The sequence below is a fragment of the Phalacrocorax carbo genome, chromosome Z, assembly GCF_963921805.1.
Source record: "Phalacrocorax carbo chromosome Z, bPhaCar2.1, whole genome shotgun sequence".
Lineage (NCBI taxonomy): Eukaryota > Metazoa > Chordata > Aves > Suliformes > Phalacrocoracidae > Phalacrocorax > Phalacrocorax carbo.
The window spans coordinates 25,405,767-25,431,585 of NC_087548.1; the positions used below are offsets into that span (position 1 = coordinate 25,405,767).

General features: G+C 36.1%; 1 protein-coding gene across 14 annotated transcripts in view; it reads left to right on the top strand.

Moving 5' to 3' along the window:
• ERBIN (erbb2 interacting protein) overlaps positions 1–25,819 on the top strand; it is a 123,665-nt gene that overhangs the window by 70,913 nt on the left and 26,933 nt on the right. For 8 of the 14 annotated variants that reach the window (XM_064439333.1, XM_064439345.1, XM_064439332.1 and 5 more), the window contains 15 exons: positions 811–889; positions 1,661–1,750; positions 7,944–8,000; positions 14,055–14,118; positions 15,790–15,864; positions 17,112–17,256; positions 17,700–17,772; positions 18,790–18,919; positions 19,258–19,373; positions 20,406–20,475; positions 21,498–21,597; positions 22,241–22,393; positions 23,660–23,781; positions 24,397–24,567; positions 25,343–25,525. In XM_064439333.1, coding sequence (XP_064295403.1) covers positions 811–889; positions 1,661–1,750; positions 7,944–8,000; positions 14,055–14,118; positions 15,790–15,864; positions 17,112–17,256; positions 17,700–17,772; positions 18,790–18,919; positions 19,258–19,373; positions 20,406–20,475; positions 21,498–21,597; positions 22,241–22,393; positions 23,660–23,781; positions 24,397–24,567; positions 25,343–25,525 — 1,628 coding nt within the window. The remainder of the gene's footprint in view (positions 1–810; positions 890–1,660; positions 1,751–7,943; positions 8,001–14,054; positions 14,119–15,789; positions 15,865–17,111; positions 17,257–17,699; positions 17,773–18,789; positions 18,920–19,257; positions 19,374–20,405; positions 20,476–21,497; positions 21,598–22,240; positions 22,394–23,659; positions 23,782–24,396; positions 24,568–25,342; positions 25,526–25,819) is intronic. The other 6 variants (XM_064439338.1, XM_064439339.1, XM_064439342.1 and 3 more) reach the window with 2 other exon arrangements.

Here is a 25,819-nt window from a genome sequence, read left to right on the forward strand (position 1 = left end):
ATTTATTTTTATGGTACAGTAAAGATAGAGGTGAAAGTCTTGGGCAGTAGAATGATTCAATACTGATTTCCTACTGATGTGGTGGACGCTTGTCTCCTGTTTTCAAGGCCTGTTTTGCTGGTTTCTGTCAAGTACAAATCTGGCAGATACATGGGTTGCAAATTCACTCTGGTGTTTCTGGACATAATCTTGGAAAAAGAATTTGCTTGTTTTAATTTTCAGGAATAAGTGTGTCTGCAATGTTTTTGTCCTTCTCTACATATAACCTGATTCTAACGGCAAGCATATGTCACATTTTGGGATATCTATTCAGAAACATGAATGCTGTAAACATACTTTACCATTTGAAGCCTTACCATTTCACCTGGATGGAATACTAGCTATGCATTTGAGAAACAGATCCTGTTTGAAACGTTGTTCTACCATGTGTATGAATGCCTTTGTTTTTAATACTCAATATTGGGACTGAGGGCCTGATCTCAAGAACATTACAAAGTACAAGTGGTTTAATATTTGGTAACAAGCGGTGGGAATTGTTAGTGTACTGTGTCTCTGTAATGCTGCTTGGTGAGCTGCCTGCTAAACTGCCATATGAAATGCTTTGGGGATGAAATAGTAAAAGAAGTGGTATTGCATAAGAGTGCTTCTTTAATGAAACTTGTGTCTAAAATGAAATATCACAGAACCAGTCCACTGTTTGTTAAATGAATTAAAGTTTTTATGGCTAGTGGTTTTGTGTGCATCACTTTTTATGCCTATGATGGAGTCTAATAATTTCAGACTGTTTCCCTACCTCTCTCTATCTTGCAGGCATACAGGAGTTTCCAGAAAATATAAAAAACTGTAAACTCTTGACAGTTGTTGAGGCCAGTGTAAATCCAATTTCAAAGTAAGTTTGCCCTTTTTTGATATTTTATTTTGTGCAAACACTGCTGAGGCTCAGATTTGCCCCAGACATGCACCAACCCTTGGAGACAAGGAGCAGAGTTACCTGAGAAGCATCTTCATTAACCTCATTGCACTGTGATACAGTATAGCTGTGCCATTAAAGTATTTTGCCCAAGTTAGCAGGCTGTGTGGGCAATCCCGCATTATACTATGTGGCTTTCTCAGCTTTAAGTCCATCAATTCTTTGTGACCATAGAGAAATACGCAGAGTGTGTTCTTTCTTGATAACAATAATTAATTTTACTGTAAAGCCTGTACCACTGTTTTTCAAACTTAGCTATATGAGTAGATTTCCCTGTCACCTTCAATAGTGACAAAATTAATTTACCAGAAGTAGCACTGCCAGAGATACAAACTTCATGCAACGTAACTCTTCTGGGGAAGAAAGGTGTTGTGTAGGTTTTGATTTGTCTTATTGTCTCTAATGAATGCCTCTTCCACATTGAGTGTCAGGGGATCACAAATACATAACGAGTACATCTGTTTGTCGTTTATATTGCCTGTAGAGATTGTCCTCAATACTTAAAAATAATTTTGAAACTAATCTTACGGAGAACAAATATCTAGTGCAATTTTGTAGAACTTCTAGTACCACCTTAATTTTGATGTTATCAGTATGTAGAATGTCAATACTATACTGTTTAAGAAAATAAGACATAATGCCCTGAATATAATTGAAACAAAGGCACCACATTATTTTATTTCTATCTAGGCTTCCAGATGGATTTTCCCAGCTTTTAAACCTAACGCAGCTGTACCTGAATGATGCTTTTCTTGAGTTTTTGCCAGCGAATTTTGGCAGGTAAGTTAAATTTGAAACTTAGTATCTACATTTAGTTTTAAATTTATGCAGAGCAGTTTCTGCTGCTTCTCAAGTAAAGCATGAACTGGAAGAGGGGAAGAAGTGTACATTACGAATCCATTTATGCCACATGTTAGTTACAGAAACAAAACCCTGAATCTTTATCACAATGTTTTAATTGGGCTATTGAAGGACAAAGAGAATGCTTATAAAGAGACAAGAAATAACTCATTTACATACTTGCTTCTTTTACAACACAAGTCTGATAAGTAAGGGAGACTAGTATTTCTGAAATACAGGTTGTTTATCATTTAGTAATTGGAGAGAAGCAAATAATGACATCTGTAATTCCACTTGTTCTCTCCTGGATGCACAGGTTCCTTCATGCACATCTATAATCCTGAAGTGCCTTGTTGTCAGGAATCTTTATGAAAAGATTTACCATGTTCACAGTGTGCTGACTAACCAAAATTGTTCCATGTAATAATGTAAATACAAAAAAAAAAGCAAAAACTAAACCCCTACCTCTTTAAAATTCATTAAATTTTGGGAGCAAAAGTGAAAGGGTAATGTAGTTAAAAGGAAGACTCCTAGGTGAGCGTGGTTCATCCTGGTGTCCTTATCATGCTATTGAGCCATTTCTGCTTTTCTTTCCTCTCTTCACACTTACTTTATGCTCTCTTTTCCTGGATTGTCACTCTTCTACATCATCCCATGTCCAGCAAGCCTCCATTTCAGGAAATAAGGCTATTAGTTAACCAGGCATGTTGTTGTGTGAAAGCAGTTGCCTTAGGCTGTGTGGTTGTAGTTGGGTCAGCACAGTTTACAAGGGATTATTAAAACCCCCAGATAGAGTGCAGCAGAAGTTTGGCAGGTCAGGAGATGTACAGTGAAAGGTGAGCACAGGTGCAGTCCATTAGTGACCATTAGTTTATTAGTCACCTGTGACCAGAGTTGTTGGTGTATTCTTCTATGTCCATTTGTTAGTCATTCCCTGATGAACAATTAAAAGCACCAGATCTGTTACACACTCAGCTAACAAAAAAGCTGTTTATGACACAGGAGCATTAACTGTCTTGCATGTTTCTAGTGCACAAAGTTTGTGTTTCAGAAGTCTTCATTAAGGTTGAAAAAGAACTATCTGGAGGATACATAGTGTACTGTGTATTTTTCTGTGCTGTTTTTAATAGTCTAACCAAATGGCAAAATTTTCGTGGTAAAAACCAGGCACTACAGATGAAGACTTCGGGTTGGCAGAGTTGGTCTTCTAAGTAGCTAATCTTATACATAGTTTTAAAAAGCCTTGTTATAATTTTTTCTTCATCACTGTCTGCTTCTGTAATGCTTAATAGTTAGGGAAATGGTGAAGTAATTAATTACTAACATCTTAAGAATAAATCAGTTACTGAAGGCAACTTGAAAGCCAAGTCTCCAGGGTAGTGTTCCTTTTAAGAGCCATGAAGAATTCAGCCTTGGTTTTTAAATTATATATAGTGACTCACAGCATCCTAGCTTGTAGCCAGGAGAGTGACACTGAAATTAAGACTTTTCTCATCAGCTGTTTTTGAATGAATTAAGAATATTTATGTAAGTTTACCTGCTAGTAATGGTAATGCACAGAATAAATAGTATTCTGTAGGTAGATAATGTTTAGATCAAATAAATTAGGAAGAAATGAATTGGTAACCTGTCATTTCGAAGTAAGACCCCTTTGACACTGAGTACTTCTGTAAATGATCAGACTGCTGTGCCACCCCACAACTTTACAGCTAGGTATAAACACTTGGTAGTGCGAATGGTCTTTTAAATTGTACTTCAGAATATGGGAATATTAAAAAAAACACACACAAAAAAAAACCAAACTAAAAACACTCTGGTAGAAGCTTTTGGGATATTTAGAGCATTGTTGATTGTTCCCATAAAGGACAGTCTTTCAGGTTCTTCCAATTTGGTGCCTTAATTGTTTTTATGCATGGTTTTATAGCTATTACTTTTCATTGAAGTGGAACGCAGGAATTCTATTGCCTGCTCTTCCTGGCAACTATAGGTAATAATACCTCATAAAAACTAAGCCAAGTCCATATTAAAGCTAGCAAGGTTATCTTCCCTGTGTCAGGGTCTCTATTCTAGCTGTTCAGGTTAGAAACCTGGTTACCCACATCCGTTTCTCGCTATTCATATTCATTTGTTCCACAGTTTAATTGCTGTCATCTCCTACAAGTGTTATCCCCCATTCTTTAACCTGCTGTTTTTATAGTGTTCTCATATCTGTCTCTTAGTTTGCTAGACTAAATAAAATTCTGTTTGCCTATGGTATGGCAGGTTTTCCTTTGCGATTGATTATATTAATAATCTTAGAATGAATTTCAGCTTGAATTCATCATCGTCTTTTTGACAGAGGATGATGACACATACAGCTATATTTAGAATTCAAATTGAGATCTCTTCATGGCTGGTACAATGTCATGATTATCTTCTTGTTTCTCTTGGAAACGTCTATGGTTATACTGTAGTGTTCCACTAGCCCTTTTTGCAGCTGCCTAGTGTCGTTTCCCACATGATTGACCAACGCATTGGACAGCTCAGTTAGAAATGGCTGACAACTCTACAAGGAAATCATAAGTACTTGGTGCTATGACATCTTGTCCCTTTTCTATTTTTGTTAATCCTTAAGGTTGTACAGATTTCTTTCCCTACAGTATCCTAATAATTAACTGTATTGTCTGTGGCTGTCTTTTGTGGCATCAGCCAACTTAAAACATTTTTCTTATCCTTTAAGATTGTCCTGTTCAATACTTTTGAACAGCAGTCCCAAAATGGGTCTTTGAGCACCTCTGTCAGTAACATTCAGCCTGGTGCTTAGTAAAGAAAATAGTGTGATGCAAACTACTTTTAGTATATCCATGCAATGTTTTATTATGTTTACATCCATGCTTTATTCTTGCCTTCAAAATTTGGGCTAAACTTCTGCATGCTATTGAGATTATCCAATCTTTTTTCCCCTTCTTTATGAGCATTATGTACTTTCTGTCCTCAATGATGTTGTTAAAAATCACCAGACTTTTTATTAAATGTGCCAGTTCCTTCAGAATTCTGAGGTGATAGAATGTTTTTTTTTCCTCCACTCCCAAATTCTGATTTGAATGTATTAATATTGGCACGAATCCCAGAGTTAGCATTTATGCCTATGCACAGAAATCTCAGAACTGCTTATGCTTGCGGAAGAAAACCATATCTGTTGTATCTAAATACATCATCATCATGTGTATTTACATTTAAATATACAAATATATTAGCAGAGTATTCTGAACTTGAAGCTCACTGCAGGCTAATTTTGAGACAGGGCTTTAAAAGCAAAGTGTTATTTACTGATGGGTGCTTAAGATAAGCAAGGAGTTTATTTTCAGTGTCATTCTAAAAACTCTGAGAATGTTGTCTGTAATGGGGTATGGCTTCCAGGGACTTTTTACTGTGATGTTGCAATGAATCTGCTTTTAATCTTCTTTCACAACAATTTGCCAGTAGTGTTTGCAGTAGTAGATATTTTTAGTAGTATTGACATTGGGATAATTTTTTACAGCGATAATCAAATTGGGGACTTGACTTACTTACATATATGCAATCTGGCTGAAACTTCTGCAGATGTATCCTGCTATAGGATACGTATATTTCAGTCTTCTTGCCTTATATTTTAGATAAGATTTTTTACAATAATCTGCATTAGCTAAACTGCAAAGGAGGTGAAAAATAAAGAACACCTGTCTATGAAATGAAATATTTTTAGCTTTCCAAGGAATGACTGCTGTTGAGCGGCAAGTTTCTAAGTATACCTGCTATATATTTATTTTACATTTTTTACAGATTGTATGGTTAAATCAGATTTAGGAGGAATATTGATCTTATCCTGGCAAGGTGTTCATGTGGAGATTTCACTTCATTTAAAAGTTGACCTACATTTTAAAAGCAGGCTAAGTTGTTTATATTAATAATGCTGCAACAATAATTTTGTTGAGACCATTACACCAGGTTACTTGAATAATACTCTGTAACAGCTTAGTGTTTAGGTGATGTGTAATTATTTCTGTGGTTATGGGTTTTAACAGTTGAGAAATTAAATATTTTCCTATGAGTATGACAAATCTTTGTGATAGAATGGCACAGGAAATGCATATTCTGCCACTATGGCTTCTGTTTTTTTCTTTAGTATAGGTGGACTAGTTCTCTTTCCAAATTAAACTCCAGCTTTTCAGTTCTATTATAGCAATTCAAATGCTGAGCATGGGTGTTTACACCAGCAATTTAAAGAGCATCTAGATTGAGTATTTGATGTATGTTGTTATATTAAACTCGAGTTAGACTTCCAGTCATAATGGAAGAAGTGACAACTGCTTCAGTCCAATATTTCTCATCAATTATGGCAAGAAAATCAGTGGTTCAGACGCAGCCTGTATTTCCCAGCCACGAGAGGCTGAAAATGTTTCCTTATACTCTCTGTGTAGCACTACACATAAGAAATTCGATATTTGTTTCTCCAGTTTCTTAGGATTAGCTGAAGAAAGAGTAGAACATGAAACAAGGTCATAAAGCTATGAACCTTTCTATAACCAAAGGCAGTCTTTAAGTTCAGAGAATTGGCTTATTAGAAGTGTAGTACAGTCAGTTCTGGCTAAATTCAACAAAGTGTCAGGTGTGTGTATATTTAGTTTAGTATATGAATGGAGGCTTGCTTCCACTGCTTTCAACTGAGAAATTCGCATGCTTGTGTTGTGAAGAAAATTTACCAACGGTAGCTATTTTCTCTGTCATCAAAGCAAAACACGAACTGGAGCCTAATGCAGTGTGTGGTTGTTATTGGGTTCAGAAGTCTAAGCCCAAAATGACAGTTCAGATCTGAGTGTGTTTAAACAAACAAGTTCTGTTTTGTCACAAATTGGTATCTTAGAATGCAGGTAGGAAGAAGTCCTTTCCAGTTATGTCTTAGATTAACAGCAGAGATATTAACATGAACTGGATTTTTATGAATGTATTCTTTCAGCACTGTTGGAGTGCTGGCTTTCCTTTGAGAGGCTGGGGGGAGGAGGTTCCTCTCCAGCAGTTGCTACCAGATGGCAAGTACTGCTTGCAGTGCTGGGCTACATTGACCTCTGCTCTGTTTCAAGGTGACTGTTATAGTCTGAGGTGATTCATAGGTGTGGCAGATTGCTACTTTCAAATGCATCCAAGAATTAGCGTATGTCTAGAGGGAAAACATACTGTTTTCAGCATTCTATTTTTACTTCAAGTATAGTTCTTACTACTTAATCAAAATTAAGGTTTTTGTCTCTTTCTTTACAACGTACTCAGTTAAGCACCTTAAGGAAAGACTGACCTGTTCACTAAGCGTCTTTTTGAGTTGGGGAGCTTAATGACCTATCTTGTGTTGTATGAGGACTGTTAGTGGTTCACATGTAGAACTCTTGTCTTTACAATCCTGTCTATATTTAAACCAAACTCAGTTTCTGTATTTCACTTAACAATGAAAAATTCTGCTGGCTATGGTACATTGGTTGAATGTCAGGACTGCTTTGAACTTATCTTGGCCAAGCAGTTCAGTTTGGGATTTACAGATTATTTATCTTGCAACCAAGGATTTACTGAAAGAAAGGTCAAACTGCTTTCTAAGAGAAATATCAGAATGGATTAAGAAGCTGACTAGAAAGAGAATGTGGAAGGAAATCCAAGATTAATTTAAAGGGGTTTTTTTAACCATGTGGAAGAGCACAGGTATTCCTCTGATGAGGAATAGTTTGTTATATGAAATGGTTTGATACCTTGCCAGCATTAGAAACGCAGTATCTTAACTTGTGCAGACTGATCCTACCTGTCTTCTACTACTTCCTGTGTACTTCTGTATATGATGAATCCAATGAAGTGCTTTAAAATCTCTGGGATGAAGGAAAACAAATGGGTTCAAATGGGTGCAGAACAGCAGGCAAGACGTAGTTCGTTTGCTGCTTTACCAAAACCAAACCCCAGTGAATAATTTTAAATAATATGCAGATGTATGCACAAAACATATTTTTATTCTTACAGGACAAATATTTTGAACTTGTAGATTTTTTTTTTTTAATTCAGCAATATAAATATGTTCAGAGATTGCTTTTGTCATAAAATACAGTATATTGTGATAATTTGGTATGCATTTCTGTTACAGATTAACTAAACTCCAGATATTGGAACTTAGAGAAAACCAGTTAAAAATATTGCCAAAGTAAGTATGGATGACATTTATTGAAACTACCTCAGAGGTTTTTTTTCTGTAGTTACACTAACAATGTAGTGCATATTGAAAGGTAGATCACAACTTAAAATGTGTAGCTAAGTAACTGGACTAAGTTCTCACACAGAACTTTCCCTTCATGCTGCTGAAATTATATCTCCCTCTGACTATTCAGAGATACCTTTTTTATTTTCGCCGTCCCTGTCTGGCCCTGTAGATTTCAGATCCACCTGTTTTGCTTTCAAGACAGCATGTGGGCACCTCAAGATGATCATTCTGAAATGTCTGATGCTTCTTGCACGCAGTATTGTATGGCTGCCCAGATGCTTGTCTGGGTATGTTTCTGATGGCTGAGTGTCTGAGACTTAGGCATTGGTGACAAAGATCATTATCTCTAAATCAAATGTGGAGTTCAAGATGCTTGCTCAGAATGACAGAGGGAATGAAATTCATGTGACTTGAACACTTTTTTTTTTAGTTTAGTATACTTCAGAGCTGAAGTAACAACTCATTACTGTGTTGTATGGAATCTGCTTTGCTGTACCTATTCTGTAATGCAACAGCATTGTTTAACGTAGTGGCAGCATATTCCTCACATGTGTTTTTGGTAATAGTAAAATAATTCTGGGAATTCTTACAGCAGTTGTTGTAACAGGCAATACAGTTGTACCTCTCTCTTAAAATCTAGCATCTTTCTAAACCCTGTCTTGCAGTTCTCACTCATTTCATCAAACAAGCCCAGCGTGTTGCAATTCTGGCTGTTTCTATGAGGAATGCTCTGAATTTTCTAACTTGGACCCTGGAGGTCTAAGTGGGTTAACAGAGGTATAAGAGGTCAGTGAAGAGAGAAAAGGAGATCCCAGAGATGGGATGTGAATAACCAGCTGTAGAGTCCTGAATGTGTTGTGGTGTGCTGTAAAAGGGGTCCTCCTCTGGCACCAGAAACTGGTAAAGAGAGGTACTGGTTTTGGTGTATGTAAGATGTTTTGGTGGAAAAGAGAAGCTAACAATTGAACATTCACTCTGTCCAGCTCATATGCTAGCAGAGACTTTCATGCAGTAGGCCAAAGTGTGAACTGACAGTCTTTCAAATAAAACAGCCAGTTTTCTTAGTGACTGTAGCTAATTATGTTCCTAAGACATGACCAAGGGGTATCACAGAATCACAGATTGGAAGGGACCTCAGGGATTATCTAGTCCAACATTTCTAGGAAGAGTGCAGCATAGACAAGATGGCCCAGCACCCTGTCCAGATCAATCTTGAAGGTGTCCAATGTAGCCGAGTCAACCACTTCCCTGGGGAGATTATTCCAATGGTGACTGTCCTCACTGTGAAGAATTTTCCTCTGGTGTCCAATCAGAATCTCCCCAAGAGCAACTTGTGTCCATTCCCCCTTGTCCTCTCCATGTGAGTGGGTATGTTCCACTAGAATTCCCTTTTTGTATGCCTGGGTACTGCCTGCTGTATAATGATGCCAGAACTAATATCTGGAATGAAATGTGTAGTATCCGCAAGTGTGAATTTAAATCTTCCAGGTGTGATGCATTCTACTCACTCATGTGATGTAAATATTTTCTGTCGTCTTTTGCTCTTTCTGCTATCACTAATTTCAGTACAAGAAAATCATGGGATGTGTAAATGAAGTTACTTCCAAAAGAGGTGCAGTAGGTATAATTAAAATTTACAGCTCGTACAGATTTTATTTATAAAATTACTCTGACCTTAATAGCCATAATTAACACTAATAGCATGAATAATTACATGTGATATTTTAAAAAGAGTGGTTTATAGAGGTCTCTTTGTTTAAATGTCTCTTATCACTACATGTCATGTATTAAGCCAAACACAACTTCTGTTGAAGTTGCTGGGAATTTTTTTTTGTTGACTTCAGTGTTTCCAGGGTTTCATCCTTGCTGGAAAACTAAAGAGCAGCTGTCATGAAGATGTCCTCTGCAGAACCTCCATAATGGTCTACAGTACATGCTGAGAAGCCACCTTTATTATTTTCTTTTAGTACTCTTGTGGTTCAGTTGAGGGAGATTAAAGCTATTGAGACTACTTTTTTTTTCTCAATTTAACCACATTAACATGCATTTCGCTACAGTCAGGCACTGGATGTTATGTGTGATGTACACAAGGGAGAAAAAATTCGTTGTGGTGTCCATAGGATGCAAGAAGTGAATCTGCCATTCAGCGTAATAGAACTGTGCAGCAGTTGACCTGGCCAGCAAAGGCATCCGTGACCTGGCTTCAACTGTTATGTTAGAACAGAAGCTGATGTGAAATTTGGACTTAAGAGTTTTCCAAACCTGAGTATGTGTTTTAAAAGGAACGTGCTATACAGCTTTAAATAGCGTAGAAGATCCAAAGTGGTTTGGTTTTTTTTTTTTTGGCTAATAAGATGTAGCAATACATGCTAATGTTTTTGCTATAGAATACAACTATATTTTCTTGTTTCCCTGTCACTCTCATCTTTTTAAAAATTTCATACTTACAGTGAGTTTTTTCATGAGTATTTGGATAAATTTCTACAAAATCAGCTATCCCTCTTGCTGAATTAAACATGCACATAATTTTTAACAGTAAAGCATAAAGCACTTGAAAAACTGTTAATCAAAATGGGTAATTAATGCCAACACACTAAATCAGCCTTGCTTTGTGCCAAATGCATCATTTTGTTTGGAACTTATCCACAGCCAGAGACTGCAAAACTGGCAGTATTATAATGCAAACCAGCTTAGTGAAAATATTTCTGCTGAAAGGAAAGGAAAAATACACATAGACTATTTTAGAGGCATTTATCTTACAGGTAGCTGAAAGTTGGAAAAATGGTTCAAGGGAAATGTAAGCTTAGATTTGATTTTTTTAAGCTTCTATCTGTTGCCTAACTGTCAAGAAAAAAAGTAACCTTTTCAGAAAGAAGCAAGTTATTTGAGAGTGTAATTACAATGAATCAGGGCCCAATCTTGCCATTACACACACCTCTTGGATTGTATGCTACTTGAAGTAAGCTGTAGTGTTAACTTCATGAAACTGACTATTTACATCATCAGAATCTCAGGCATAATTTAGACTACCTGATCCCTTAGTGTTGGATTGGTTTGACAGCAAGGTCAATAAATGAATTATGGAACGGATTTTTCTGTTTATGGAAGGGGTTACGTACAATGTGGCAAAGACAGAAATAGGTGTAACTCAGTGATCTAGCATATTTGTGTTTACAGGCCTGTGTTCCTCCTCCTTTAGCACTGAATTTTCCCTGTTACTTCAGTATTATTGGAAGCTTTGTTTGTATTTTGTCTGAAGATAGAGTTGCTCTATAAACAATACCAAAAAAGCAAAGATATATTAGTCATAGAATAGCTGAAAGTACTGTAGATTAGGCAGGCAGTGAGGAGAGGGAGAAAAATAACTGAGGCCCCGGCCTTGCAAACAGAGTTATGTATGTTCTACAGTTGAGTGTGTGTGTTTGCTAGATTAGACATTCTGAAAAGGAAGAAAAAAGGGCCCAAAATAATTAATTTTTCAGATACTTCAGAGGGATTTGCAGAATTTGCTCTAGTTCCAAATGGAAAGACTAAGATGCTTGATGAAAAACTGTAACAGTATTCTTAACTTTTTTTTTTTTTTTCAGTAAGATAGTGAAGATTATGGCAAGAATGGGAACTTTGGGTTGCCTTAGAGCCCTTAAGGATGTAGCATTAGCAGTTTGGGAAGGGAAAGGGAGCACCTAAGTCTTGGGTTGGGCTGGAGTGGTATTTGTGTTTCTAGTGTAATCTGACAGTGGAGAGGAGAGGACCTTTACTGCTTAGATTCTATGAATCTGGTGTTAGCTGTGTAAACATTTTGGCCTCAGAGTTGAATGGTGTACAGGAGGAAGGAGGGGGAGGGGAAAAAAATCACTCAGACCGTGGAGTATAATTGGCCTGGCGGATGGATGTTTTGTTTGGTGGGGGGTTTTTGTGTGTGTGTCTGTATCTTTAGCAAACCTTTAAAATGAAAAGAGGAGAATTCATGTGGAACTGAAAGAAAAAATTCTGTTAATCTTAAGCTGCTGTAAAAAACCCCGTCCAACTTTCTTTCAATTCAGCCTCATCAAAATTAACTTAAATCGGATTGAACTTTTGTCATTTTGTGGGTGTTACCTGTTTTTCTTCATTCACTTTTAACATTTGTGTTTAAGCTTAATATTCAGTTCAAATAAAAATCAAGGCACTGTCTTAAAACTGTTGAAATGAAGGGACTATAAAAATGTTAAATAAGCCATTTTTTCCAAATCATTTATTGAAACTAACCTGTCAAATTCAATCCCACATAGCTGTGAATCTCCCTTTATCTACTTTTTGATTTGAAATCTACAATTTAGATTGTCAGTGGAGTTTTGGATGGGTCTCTCTAGTAGCCCAGAGTCTACCTACCATAGCTTGAAGACCGAAGAAATCTAAAACCTAAATTGAAGCCATCAGTAGAAGTACAGTATGTGTTGCTGAGGAAGTAATGAAAGCTGCAGAATTATATGCTAGATCCCTTAAGTGATTCTTCTACTGTGCTTCTGGGAGATGCATTAGGGCAAATTTGTTAGTAACATATGGCACTAAAATTGGTATTGGCATGGTCTCATAAAGCTTTGAGAAATTCAGTTTACGCAGTATTTCAGAGGGTCTTAGATAATTTGTTAGAACTGGAAAATGAATTTTAGCTGTTGGCTTACTGATAATCGTCCATTTTGGGAGCTTCGAGAAATGAGGGAAAATATTTTTCAGATTCTTCTGGAAGTAGTCTTTTCATGCGTATTTTTTTTCTTTGAGGCAATGGGAATATGAATTAAAGGCTTTCCCCTAAAGCCTGTGTATACTATGTGTGCAGTGCAAAAAATGGCTTCTGTTTCTGTCTACTACTTACACTAAATACCTGGTTTGTCCCCAACATAATTACTGTAATGTAATGAAAATCTACAGGCAAATGTTACAAATGTTGAGTGTAATCGTTTTTGGATAAATAAGGCATTTTTCAATAGAATGTAATTTTTGAACTATATAGTCAGAACAACAGTAATAGTGTAGTTGAACTGAAACTTTGAAGAGCTGCGTAGAGCATCTTGCGCTCATGCAGATGTGTGTTAAAGGTATTAGTGTTCATACATGTATTCTAACAATATAAAATACTCCATTAGAAGCTCTTTAGTTTTTCCAGAATTTTATAGTGTATAGACACACTTATGGTTTATATTTGAAAGTTTCAGATATTATTAATTGTTCTGTGGAAATCTGTTATTAAATAAATAATATCATATGAGGGATTCACAGCCCCTTTGAAAACATTTTTAGGTAGTACTACTGTTGACTGGAGTACTGATTGTGTAGACCACCATGTGCCGTGGTAGGTGATCTCTCTATGGTCCCCAAAGTAAACTTTAAATGGAGGAAAAATTTCCCCAAAACACAGCTTGAAATAATAATGAATTTTACTTTATATCAGTCATTGATTTAATCTTTGCCATAAGTTGGGTTAAAGTGTATTGATGCGTCACAAAATCCAATTTAATAATTTGATTATATCATACTGAAGCAACTTTGTCAGCATGGAAAGGGAGAAGGGTGTTGTTGGTTACTGTGATCAACAATGGTCTTTTCTGTTTTAGCTGATCATTAGGCAGTGGTCTTTCTTTGCACTTCCCCCAGTTGGGGTCTTCAGCTGCTGAGACTTACTGTGACTGTAGGTGAAAAGCTGAAGCACTCAAAAGAAGAGTAACTTCACTGAGTTACTCTTTATCATAAAGATTACTCTAGTGGTCTTTAGTTTTTGTAAGCTAATCTGTGGATGAGTTGCAGTGTACTCTTTGTGTGACAGTCAACACTGTGGGACTATGTGGCTGGTTGAACAGTGAGTGTGAAAACTTTACCTTAATTAGATATCAGTCCTGTTACAGAACAGCATCACTACTTAAATATATTATTTTAACCAGTGTTGTATGAATTTAGGAAGATTGGATGTAACTGGTATTTTCTTAAATCTAATTCCTTATGAATCCCCTTCCTGTGCAGAACCATGTCCAGACTGACTCAGCTGGAGAGACTGGACTTAGGAAGTAATGAATTCACAGAAGTGGTGAGTTTTGCCTTTGTAACAGAGCTTTGTATCTTTTATAAATCTCTTTATCCTTTAGCCTATTTTTAATAAATAAGAAAATGTAAACATCAGCTTAAGAGTTCTGCTACTGAGCAAATATTATGTATACCTCATACTACTTTATGGATCCTGTTAGAGCAGTTAAGTGCATATTCTGATAAATATAAACGTGGTTTTCCTCAATTTGAAAGTAACACTCTGTAATATAGTGTGGTTACTGTATTGGTAAAAAATTGATGGTAATATGTGTTTGACTTATAAATGTAATTGGTGTGTAATAAATTCTAAACACTTACTGGTTATCATGTATTTAATGTTGCACGTTCTGTATAAGATGTGCATAATCTGCTTTTATTATTGTGTACAAACTATTTAGATTCAAGGGAAACCATATTGAGTATTGTTCAAAATAATATTTACAGTTTGGGTATTCAGATTTTTCCTTCAGCATGGATCAACTTATTTCCTGTTCATGATCTCACAGACAAATACATCTTATTTACAATCACTTAGCATCTCTCTGCTTCTGCAAGTACTTTCCTGGATAAAGGAATTGAAATTATAGTGGAAGATACTGACCTGACATACAAAAAAGTTAAGCCTTTGTGTGCGCAGGCCCATGTTATAAGCTGTAACAGCCAGGAACTAAGTATAGGCTGCAAAATTACCTGTTTGGGTATATTTTTGGCTGATTGCTTCATCTCTCCCAGCCTTTTAGCTACAAGAGTCAACTACTGGTAACTTAAGATCTTTTGGTAAAAGCACAAAAAGGTTTCAAGCTGCTTTTTTGGATAAAGACCTGTCTGAAGGGCGGTCTTCAGACTTAGATCTTCTTTTGGAAAATGAATTATTGGGATTGAGGACTTCAGCTTATGCAGGAATGCTGTATATTTACAATATAACAAAATTGTCTTAGGCATTTGACTGAACTTGGTTGTAATTTTTAAGGTGCAATAGCACCTGTTTTGTATTACTCTCTCAGGAGGGAAGTTTAAATAGGAAAACATATACAACAGGGATGTTTACCAAGAAGTGGTCTTTGTGATGTGTAAGATACTTCTAAGAATAAGTTGTAATGGAAGCACAGTCCTGCACTTCACTTTATGGATGGAGCTACTTGCGTGTATCATGCAGATGCACCCTTTGTTTTCCTTTTCTCCCAAACCACAAAATCTTTCTGGTTTTAGACAAGCATGTCTTTTGAGTTGATAGAATTTAAGGGGTTTTAGATGTCCTCTATGAGAAAAGGAAATTAATACATAACATTTATATTTTGTGTGCTCCAGTTGAAAAAATAATAGTTTCTGGTTAAAACAAACAAAAAACCAACCAACCAAACAAACAAAAAACCAAACCAAAGCAAAGCCAAACAACCAAACAACAACAAAAAAATCTGACCAAAACCCTCCAACGCTTTCTGTAAGGATTATTTAGTGCTGTGATCAAGTTCTTTTTGATTTTTTGAATGTCTGATATATATTTACATTTCAAAAAGTGGATTTTCTGGGTTTTCTTTGAACCAGTGAACCAAGTACATGTAACAGCTACCATAAGGCATTACTTGAAGTAGAGATAGATGAATCACTGAAGTTGTTTTCACCTTTCGCTATTTTCGGTATGAAGTTTTTAAAGAATGGCTTCCCTTTACAGCCTGAAGTGCTTGAACAACTGAGTGGGTTAAAGGAGTTTTGGATGGATGGTAATAGACTAACACTTATTCCAGGGGTAAGTCCTCTCACTGTGTTAAAACATTTAGTATTGTAATTTACAGTGGTGTTTGCTTTGTCAGCTATCATATATGTTAAAGTTGCTTAAATGCTTAACTAGTCTACTCAGACATTTTCATTGATCATGAGAGTTGGGTACACAGCTTTTCTTTCACTGAAAGTTATATACATCTCATCTAAATATTATGTTCCAATTCCAGAAAGGGGTAAAAAATCCTAGATCAAATCCTGGATCAAATTTAGGGTTGACTGGTCCTTCCAAAAAGGGATTCTTTTGTGTTAGGCACCAAATAGGAATTTACAGGATAAATATGTTGTGTGAATTTTTACTGGTCAAGGCTGTAAAGTAAGCAATGCCTGTTCAGGTGCTGTGTATACAGGGAGCATTGCCAGTTCCTGAGAAAATGTTCTGACTTCGTCTGGGTTCCTGACATCTTTCCGAATTACATGGGGTCCAGGATGACCTGTTACTGCAGGTCTTGTGAACCTGTGGTTATGTTCTAATAAACTAGTAAATGAGTATTTGAAATTTGGGAAGCAGCTGGTCTGTTTTCAGACTTAAAATCACTAGCAGTCTTCTGATGTGAGGCTTTCTTTCCTGGTCAGTAGTCATCTCTACTGTCTTTCTGCACTCTAGCCAATTCTTCCTTGAAGAGTTAAGTGGATGTATTAAGCATTTCTACTTTACAGTAATAGTAAGACTGTATTTGTGAAAGTGACATCATCTTCCCTGTGAAAATTTTAGTGTGGTGTGCACAAATCTTCAGACTTATTCTTGGTTCATATGGAAAGGTAATCAAGCTTATAATATGACCTGGTTCTTCAGTTTAGTACAATTAGGGATTCATTGTTGGTTTTGAGGTTAAGTAGGATGCAGTTTTACACAAAAGGTAAAAAAAGCTAATGATGTCCTTATGTTATCTGTCTCTGAAGTTGGTTCTAAAGCTGCAGTTACTTGATTCAGGGTAACTGATCAAACAGCTGAACTTGCAGCAGGCTGACTTTAGAGAGACCTGCAGAATTAGTGGGATGTGTCTGGGTGTAGAAAAACCTCAATTGTGCATATCTGCACAAAATATTTCATTATACAGCTTGCATATTTTGCATAAAATTGTATTCCAGCACTACAAATAGGTTTTCTCTTTTCCTCTGGCATTACGTGAGAGACATTTTGTTGGCAAATTTGCTGGATTTTTTGTTCTGAACTTGCCCTTTCTAGAATGCATTATTTTCTCTTGGTTTTAGTTCATAGGCACTTTGAAACAGCTGACCTACTTGGATGTTTCTAAAAACAACATTGAAATAGTTGAAGAAGGTATTTCAGCTTGCGAAAACCTGCAAGACCTCCTGTTATCCAGTAATTCACTTCAGCAACTGCCAGAGTCCATTGGTTTGTATTTTCAGTTAATTTATGTTCTTTAAAGTTTATAGTTTAGACACAGAACACGTCAAAATAGACAAATGGCATTTTAGATCTAAGTTTCAATGGATTAAAAGCACGAGTTTTGGATAAAGCTGTAAGGCGTAGCTGAATAATAAATTAGTATTTGTTTTGGAGCATTCTTGACTTTATACGGTAGTTAGTAAATGGATGAATAAAAAAAATTGTTTTTTTCTTTCCCTCTCCCACACCATGGCTGGGACATGGTAGGCTGGCAAACAAGTTCTGTAAGCTTGTCTGCTTATTTCCTTAGGTATATAGCACTATAGGCATGCCAGGGAATACAAATGTGGTTGCTTACCCATAGTGGTTTTTTTTCCCCCTTAATTTAAAATTAGAACTAAGCTTAAACTCCAATGTCCTTTTTTATTTACTTGTTCATTTTATTACAGGTTCCCTGAAAAAGTTAACAACACTTAAAATTGATGAAAACCAGTTAATTTATTTGCCGGACTCCATAGGAGGGTATGTATTTCACCTAAAGAAAAGGTTGAATTGCCTTCCTGCTTTAATTTCTTCTGCATGTTAATGTCTTAATGAAATTGAAAGCAAGTGCTTTTGTACCTTCTCGTTTGCAGCATGTATATTCTTTATTATTTAATATCAAAAGACCAATGTTCCTTACTTATTAATGCAGCCATCAATCTACAAAAGAAAAACTGAATGTGAAAGGGAACAAGATCTTTAAAAAGGTAGTCAGCTGCCTTAAATGGTTTTTAGCAGTAACATAGCTGTGGCTATGGTAAATATTGCAAATAATTGAACCCCTGTCAAAAAGCTTGTAAAGAGTGAATCTGAGCACACACATTTATCTTTTTTTTTATATTACAAGGAGAATTTTTACCTGTTCATCAGTAGGTTTTGTTTAATGTATAATTTGGTATTCAGCAATTTAATTTAAAGCTCGCAAATGATGACAAAAATAAATGGTTTGGAATTAAGGACTATACAAATGAAGGGTATTTGTTCCAATATCTCTTCTGTTATAATTAATGTAGGTTATCTTTTGTTGTCAGAATTTACAAAATACTTCTTCACTGCCAGATTCTTAGGTTCACTGTCTCTAATTCTTGAAATTCTTTTCTTGTTCAGAACTGCAATCAACTTCTACTTGGTTATGATCTGCCCCATTTTAAATGTTTTCAATGCTTGCACTAGCATGTTTTCATGTACTACAAACATTCGATATTGAAGACCCCCATGTTTTCACTGAATGCTCTCTTAGGAGGACAGTGTAAAGTAGATTTAAAAAAAAAAAAACAAAACCCCAAAACCCCACAATCAATCAACAAACAAAAGCCCCAAACACATTTTAGGTAATTAGTAAAGGATTTTTCTTGGATTTTAATTCCCTTGGGTTTCAGAGCTTTATTTTGAATTAAATTTGAGATTTGTAATTAATAGTGGTATTAACTTCATTTAAATTTATTCAATGAATGTTGGATGAATTAACCTGCATAGAGGAGATTTTTTTTTCCCCAGATTAATATCAGTAGAAGAACTGGACTGTAGCTTCAATGAGATTGAAACATTGCCTTCGTCAGTTGGGCAGCTCTCTAATATAAGGACATTTGCTGCCGATCACAACTTTTTAACACAGTTGCCGTCAGAGGTATGTATTTAATTACAAAACTGTAAAACGAATTTTTAAATGCATGTTAAACTATATAGCCTGTACAATTTCGGGATAATCCTGAGTAGATGTTCTTTCTGAATATTTTTAAAGGACATATACAAATATACAAGTTTGGTGTTAATGAAAATCTTGAATTTTTTTAGGCAAGAAGTAGAAATTTGCTAGTGTATTGAAACTAAAAGAAGGTTTAATATGTAAGAATAAATCTAATTATAATTTACAGGGAAAATAGCTGTAATACTAATTGTTTTAAAACAGTAAAAATTTGCTTATATGGAGTTTTGAAGATTAATTAATTCCTTGGGTTTTTTCAGATTGGAAGCTGGAAGAATGTGACAGTGTTGTTTCTGCATTCTAATAAGCTTGAATTTCTCCCTGAAGAAATGGGTGATATGCAGAAATTAAGAGTCATCAATCTGAGTGACAATAGGTTTGTGAATGCATTTATTCAAGTAGAAATTGTATAAAATGCAATAATAATGTAGAGGTATTTTTATGAATATATTATGCTGTCTTTGCTTATCTCACAGCTTGGAAGCTGACTGAGATGCATGTGTTTAGCATATTGTATTCTTGATCTTGCTGTTGCATTGTATTAAGCTGTCATTTATTATTAAAAGTCATTTATTTTAATGACTTGGCACATGCATTGAAGCACAGCTTCAATACATTCATGATTGTTAGCATCTATTTTTGTGGGGAGTTAGTTTGGTTATTTTCATAAAACTTTTGATACTTACTTACAAGTTAATAGCTTCCTGTATTGCATACGAAGGGGACAAAAGAGTATCACAGTATAGTGTAAAGCACTTCAGTGAGCTGGGGAAAGGGGAGGAGAGAGTTGTGTTTTATTAGAGTTGGTCATTAAAAACTGACAAAATGTTTATTTTTTGGGAATTGCCAGTTTGTAGAATTGAAGTATATTGGGAGAGGTAACTAAGCTAACTGAGCTCTCCTTCCCGTTCTGCCAATCCAGCTTCTCTGTACCCCACCTGTAGTGTGATATATTTGTTAATGCCAGAACTTCCATTCACCAGGGCAATCCCTTTCCTGCACATGTATCGTGGGAAAAAACAATAATTTTCAGGTGTACCACTTTTTTCTTAATTGGTGTGCATGTATATTGAAAGATAAAATGCTGAGGATTCAGATTAATGATTCCAGGTTGTCTTCAAATTTGTAGTCAAGTCACTGAACTGAGTTAAATCAAGTTACATTGTCACTTTAAGCTGCTTGCTAAACTGGGCAGAAATGCAGTTTTTTGTTTGCCTTTTTTTAAATTCCAGGTATAGCTTGGAATCTAAATTAAATGATGCTGCCTTTCAACAGTCAATAGTTATTAATTTTACTATATCTGTAAGTGTGCCTTTTAAACATTTTTGCGTACTAATGCAGGATTGTTTCTTAGAATCTTAACAGTATCAATACGTGTACTTATATAAATTCTTGTTGTAATTTACAGACTGAAGAATTTGCCATTTACCTTCACAAAACTGCAGCAGCTCACTGCTATGTGGCTATCAGACAATCAGGTGAACTTTTAAAAATTAAAAATAGAGAAATGTTTATTTCTAATGGAATTGACAAATACAGAGCCATCTGTTAAATAATGAAACCTGGCACTGTGTATATACATCAGTACTTCCTTGACATTCATGTCGGTTCTCCTGAAATAAACAACACTGAGTCTACATGTCTTTGGAGACTTTCATACTTCTAGCGAAGCTCTGTGCTGTTAGGAAATGCAGTTTAACAGGTGTTGGGATTTGGGGGTTTCGTTTTTCTTAATTCAGGCTTGTTCACACAGGAGAGTTAGTGCTTGACAACTTAGTACTTGAATGTGTAGCATGTTGTTTCTTTCACAGCAACAGCATTAGGGAAATTTAGCATGCCTCTTTATGAGCTAGGTTTCTTGCCACACCTTTGAACTCTATGACCATCTGAGTTTCAAGCTATTCGGGTGTAACTTATGTGCTTGTGGCTTGTAGTTTTGCTGTGTATTAAAGCCCTCTGTACTATGCTGATTTCCTGAAGGGCATTAAGGTGTACGGGGCTGCCAGAAAAGCACTAGCCTCCGATGTAGTATAATGAGAGCACTTTTACTAATACAGCAACTTCAAGAATCCCCTGCCCTTTATTGTAAGGGGTGGGGCATATTCAATCTAGTGTCAATATGAAAAACTAAGTACAAATTTTTTCTCTTTATATGATTGTCTGCAGCTTTAAATGGCCAGATACATCTGTGTATTCCAGATCAGCCTACTTTGGGATAGTAGTAAGTCCTAGCAAGAAACTGGGTTATTTCTTTAATATCCAGTGTTTGCTTTTTCTCTGAAAGCTGCTACTGAGTTTTTGTTCCCAGTCAAAGCCAGTCATCAGTCAGACAGACATGTTAATAACTTAATTTTGTGAAAATTATTCAGAGGAGAAGTGGTTTAATAGAAGGCAGAGTAGTCTTCAAAGTAATGGGACAGGCATGCTCTGTAATGTGTAGATCATATTTACTTTTTTATATGTATTCTCAGAACATATTCTCCTTTCATTTGCTTTGTAGTCTAAACCACTTATTCCTCTTCAAAAAGAAGCTGACCCTGACACACAGAAAACAGTGCTTACTAATTACATGTTCCCCCAGCAGCCGAGGACCGAGGATGGTAAGTTTTGAAATACCCGGTCAGAATGCTCACTTTTGTAAATAGTAATGGGAAGACTGTCCATCTAATAAAATTTTCACTAGATAATGCTTAAATACAACTTTGAAGTAAACTTCAAGTGATGTAACTCTTCATCTGAAGAATGAGAACAGTAACTTAATGTTGTCTACATATTGGTAAATATTAGGTGAAACTGTTGCAGTGAATGAGGTGAGGAACGGACTGGCAGGATCGCATTCTGCAGTGTTTGCCGCTTCCCAGAGTGGTACCCTATTTCAGTCCAACAGAGCTTAATGGTTTGGAGTAGAATTCTCTTTAGCAGGTGTCTGCTTCAGATCGACTATTTTAACAGAAAGTTAGACAAAATGTTTCCTTTACTACTGCGTACATGTCTTTGGAAAAGTACATAACATTCTGTATTTTATTTTAAAAGGAAAAAAATATATCAGTCCAGAAAAAAAGTGTTTTGCTCACATTTAGTTCGAACTGTTTTATAAAAAGTTAGGCCCAAATTATTAAGACCGTGCCAGAAAGTTATTTCTGCACACTTGTGAAATAGGAAAATAAGTAACATTCCATGAATAACCCCCTCAGGACTTGGGGAAAGTGAAATGTCATCATTTCTCTACTTTTTCCCCTGCAGCAAAAGGAGAAAGCTTGTGCTGCTTTAACAGAAATGGAGGGGGGACACATATCAACGGAAATAATTGGAAACTGACGAGTGACAACATCTGCTGTTCCATGGAACAAGTGTCTAGTACACTGAAAGGAGTAATCAAAACTATCAGCAAAACCAGTAAATTGTGCATATCTCATAGTGCCTTCTAATGCAGATAATGCATCTGTAATACCTCTGATAAAATGCAAGAATTATAAAATCATTTGGAGAGTCAGTGAAGTTCAAGATTGTTCCTGAAAGCGTTCTCTCCTCTTGAACTTTCTTTTTTACCCACGTGCCGGGGTTTTTTTCTGTAGGCAAGGAAAAGGTCGCTTGTTTGGCTTAAGGTGACAGAATACCTGCCTCTGAGGTGGTCATTCGAAATGGAAGGTTTGAAGTTCAATAGATAGTGTTTTTAAAAATAAAGAACTTCAAAATTTTGATCGTTTTTTTTTTTTTTGGTCAGGAACAGTTTCTGTGACAGTGAAGTCTGTTAAAATATTTTCAGATGTGTTAAAATTGAGAGGTTCCCCAATAAACACAGAGTAACAAATATTCCAATGCACTTGTTGAGCCCTGTAATTAAATATTTTTCTATTTCAGCTATAGAAGTAGTTATTATGGACAGTCCTGGCATTGCTAGTGAAGGATATACATTTGCTGGGGTGGTGGTGACAGATTTATTAGACTCTTTGGCATGCTAAAGTAGAACCTGGCTGATGTAACACAAAGCATGGTGACATGCTAGAATAAGAGGCAGTGGGTACCCGAAAGATTTTTTTCCTCTTGTAAAATTAAGCAAGCTATAAAGCTCCTGTGTCATTTGTATAAATTCTGCAAAATAATGTGTTTACCTGAAGTTTTAGATGCTGTAGTGTGTTTTTCAGGATCAGTAATAATGCAGGGTTTTGTCACTAAGTTGTTTTTGTTCTTAATTTTTAAATTTTCATTAAATGAAATCAGGTGAAGGCTCTAATGAGACCACTTCCCTGAAGTCAGGCTATATAAATCTATATAAGTATCATTTACTTACATTTAATTATTCTGTATTAACAATTACTATATCTACAAGTACACGTTTTCATATTTATACATATATGAACAAAAATACTTTTGCAGCAGAGCTCTGCTGAAAATTTTCAAGAATGAGTGTTAAGACTAGGGTAGAGCTGTGTATATGAAGCTTTTACTTTACAGATAGGGATTTTACTATTATGGAAATACAACCAAGATCATTAAAGCAGTGGCAGAGCAGCTAGTCTTCAATTAATGGTGCTGCTAGTCTCTTTATCTTTTAACAGTGCATACAAAACCACACCAATCCCATCAAAGAGAAAGAAAAAGAGGGGTTTCATTTCACATAACGTATCCTATTCTTATGAGTCTCTCTCTTTTTTTTTAAAGTTATGTTCATATCTGATAATGAAAGTTTCAATCCATCTCTGTGGGAGGAACAGCGGAAACAGCGTGCTCAGGTGGCATTTGAGTGTGATGAAGACAAAGATGAGAGAGAGGCACCGCCTCGGGTTAGTATTGAATTCATTTTTGAATTCTTAGTGCTTCCCTCCCTCTTATCCCCACCCCTGAATCCCATCGTTTCCTTACTTTAGCTGTGGATTTCCCTCTGATGAAGAAATCAAGTCTTCAGTTATTAGTTGAGAGTACCTAGCAGGATTAAACACCATGGTTTTGAAGTGGGTTTTTTTGTTCTGTTCGGGTTTCTTTTGTTTGGTTGGTTTTTTGAGTTTTTTTTGTGAAGTGGAGCACAAGGGAAAAACTCTCAGCTGATGTAAGGCAATGTAGGGCATAACTAGGAGACTCCCTGACTGGTGGTGCTGTGGAGAAGGATAGTGGGGAAACAATGATTAATCTTGATTTTTCTTTCAGTAAGTTACAGCTGTCATAATTCTTCCTGTTTTGCAATCAATGGACACATTTTGGGGCAGGGGTTGAGGGAAGTGATTCATAATCTTGCTGGATTTTATAAACTTAAGTCTGCATCAATCCAGATAGACTTGAACAGCATAGTGGAGAGCCTGGATTGTTCAGTGTTTTGTCCTAATTAGTTGTCTGTTTTAAAGCTGATATTTTAATTATGGCATCTAGTTAAAAGTAGAACATTAACACCTTTTGTTATACAGGAGGGCAACCTGAAGAGATATCCAACTCCGTATCCTGATGAACTGAAGAATATGGTCAAAACAGTCCAGACAATTGTACATAGGCTAAAGGATGAAGAATCTCCTGAAGATACTGCCATGGAGTCAAAACGAGAAGGCCAGACAGTTTCTGTAAAAGATGTGGGGGTAAAGGTTAGAGATAGTATTCCGTTCTGCCTTTGCAAGAACTTCCAAATATCTAGTGTCATTGATTCCTTTTAATTCTCTTCTCCCTCTCCACTAATGCTTTAGCAAGAAAAATTGTCAGATTAAAGAATAGAATTTACCTCTTCACTATCTGAAGAAGTCTGTAATAGACATCTACTTTGCAGTAGCAATTTTCCTCTGACACTATGAACAAGGAAAGTGACGTGGTTCTCAAGCAAATACCAACTGTGGATGTACTAAGGAGCTGGCTGCTTCGGTTTCTGCAAGATGGGATCTTTGTCATCCTCTGATCCTCTTTATTGGCCAGAGTTCACAATGAAATTCAGGATAATCTCTAAGGATCTTACTGCTGCCTTTGTGGCTAGAGATTTTACATGATAAGTTGGGAAGGCAGTTGTAGCAAGTTGGCTCAGTCTCTAACAGGTTGACATAGCGTGATAGGTGAGAGGACTACTGTTTGGTGCTGACATGTCTCATTGTAGATATTCTTGGCCTATTTCTTTTATTTAACCGGAAATGTGATGGTACAAATAAGGTACAATAAGGAGAACAGTCAAGCAGATTACTGAAATACATTCGCTACCCTTCGTCAATCTGCAGAGACTTCTCTGCATTTCATAACTGGTGCCTTTCAGTCTTTGTAATTTCAAAGCTCAGATTTTCCATTCCATACGTTTGCCAAAATATATGTTTACTCTAAACATCATGTTACTGAAAACCTCTCAGGATGGTTTTTCTGCTAATGTTCTTAATCCTGTAGACTTCAGAAATTGCTTCAATAAAGAACAAAGCAGATGAGAGAAAGCAGTATTCAGCAGGAAGCTCTCTGCAGAAGCCTACTGAACCAGAAACTGAGCACAGCACCACAAATTCACAGATGACCGCACTTGTTAAAACCTTGCAGAACACAAAAACAATTGTCAACCATGAAGACACACTTGAGGTATGGCATTGCAATGAACATCATAGCAGTCAAAGAATTGTGCTGGTGCTGTATTGAATTTATTACTCTGGGAGATGAAAATTTATGTTGACAGTAGCAAAAAATTGCCATCTGTAAGTGCGGTAAATACAGATGGTTGTAATGCAATATTTTTCTCACTTCAGATTATATTAAGTAGAAGTAGAAATAGCTAATAAGAAGTTAATAATGAAAGATAAATGTATTTAAAGAAAAACAAAGCAAACTTGATTAGAAGTTGACCTAAGTATCAAACCTTGAAAAGAGTTTTCCAGG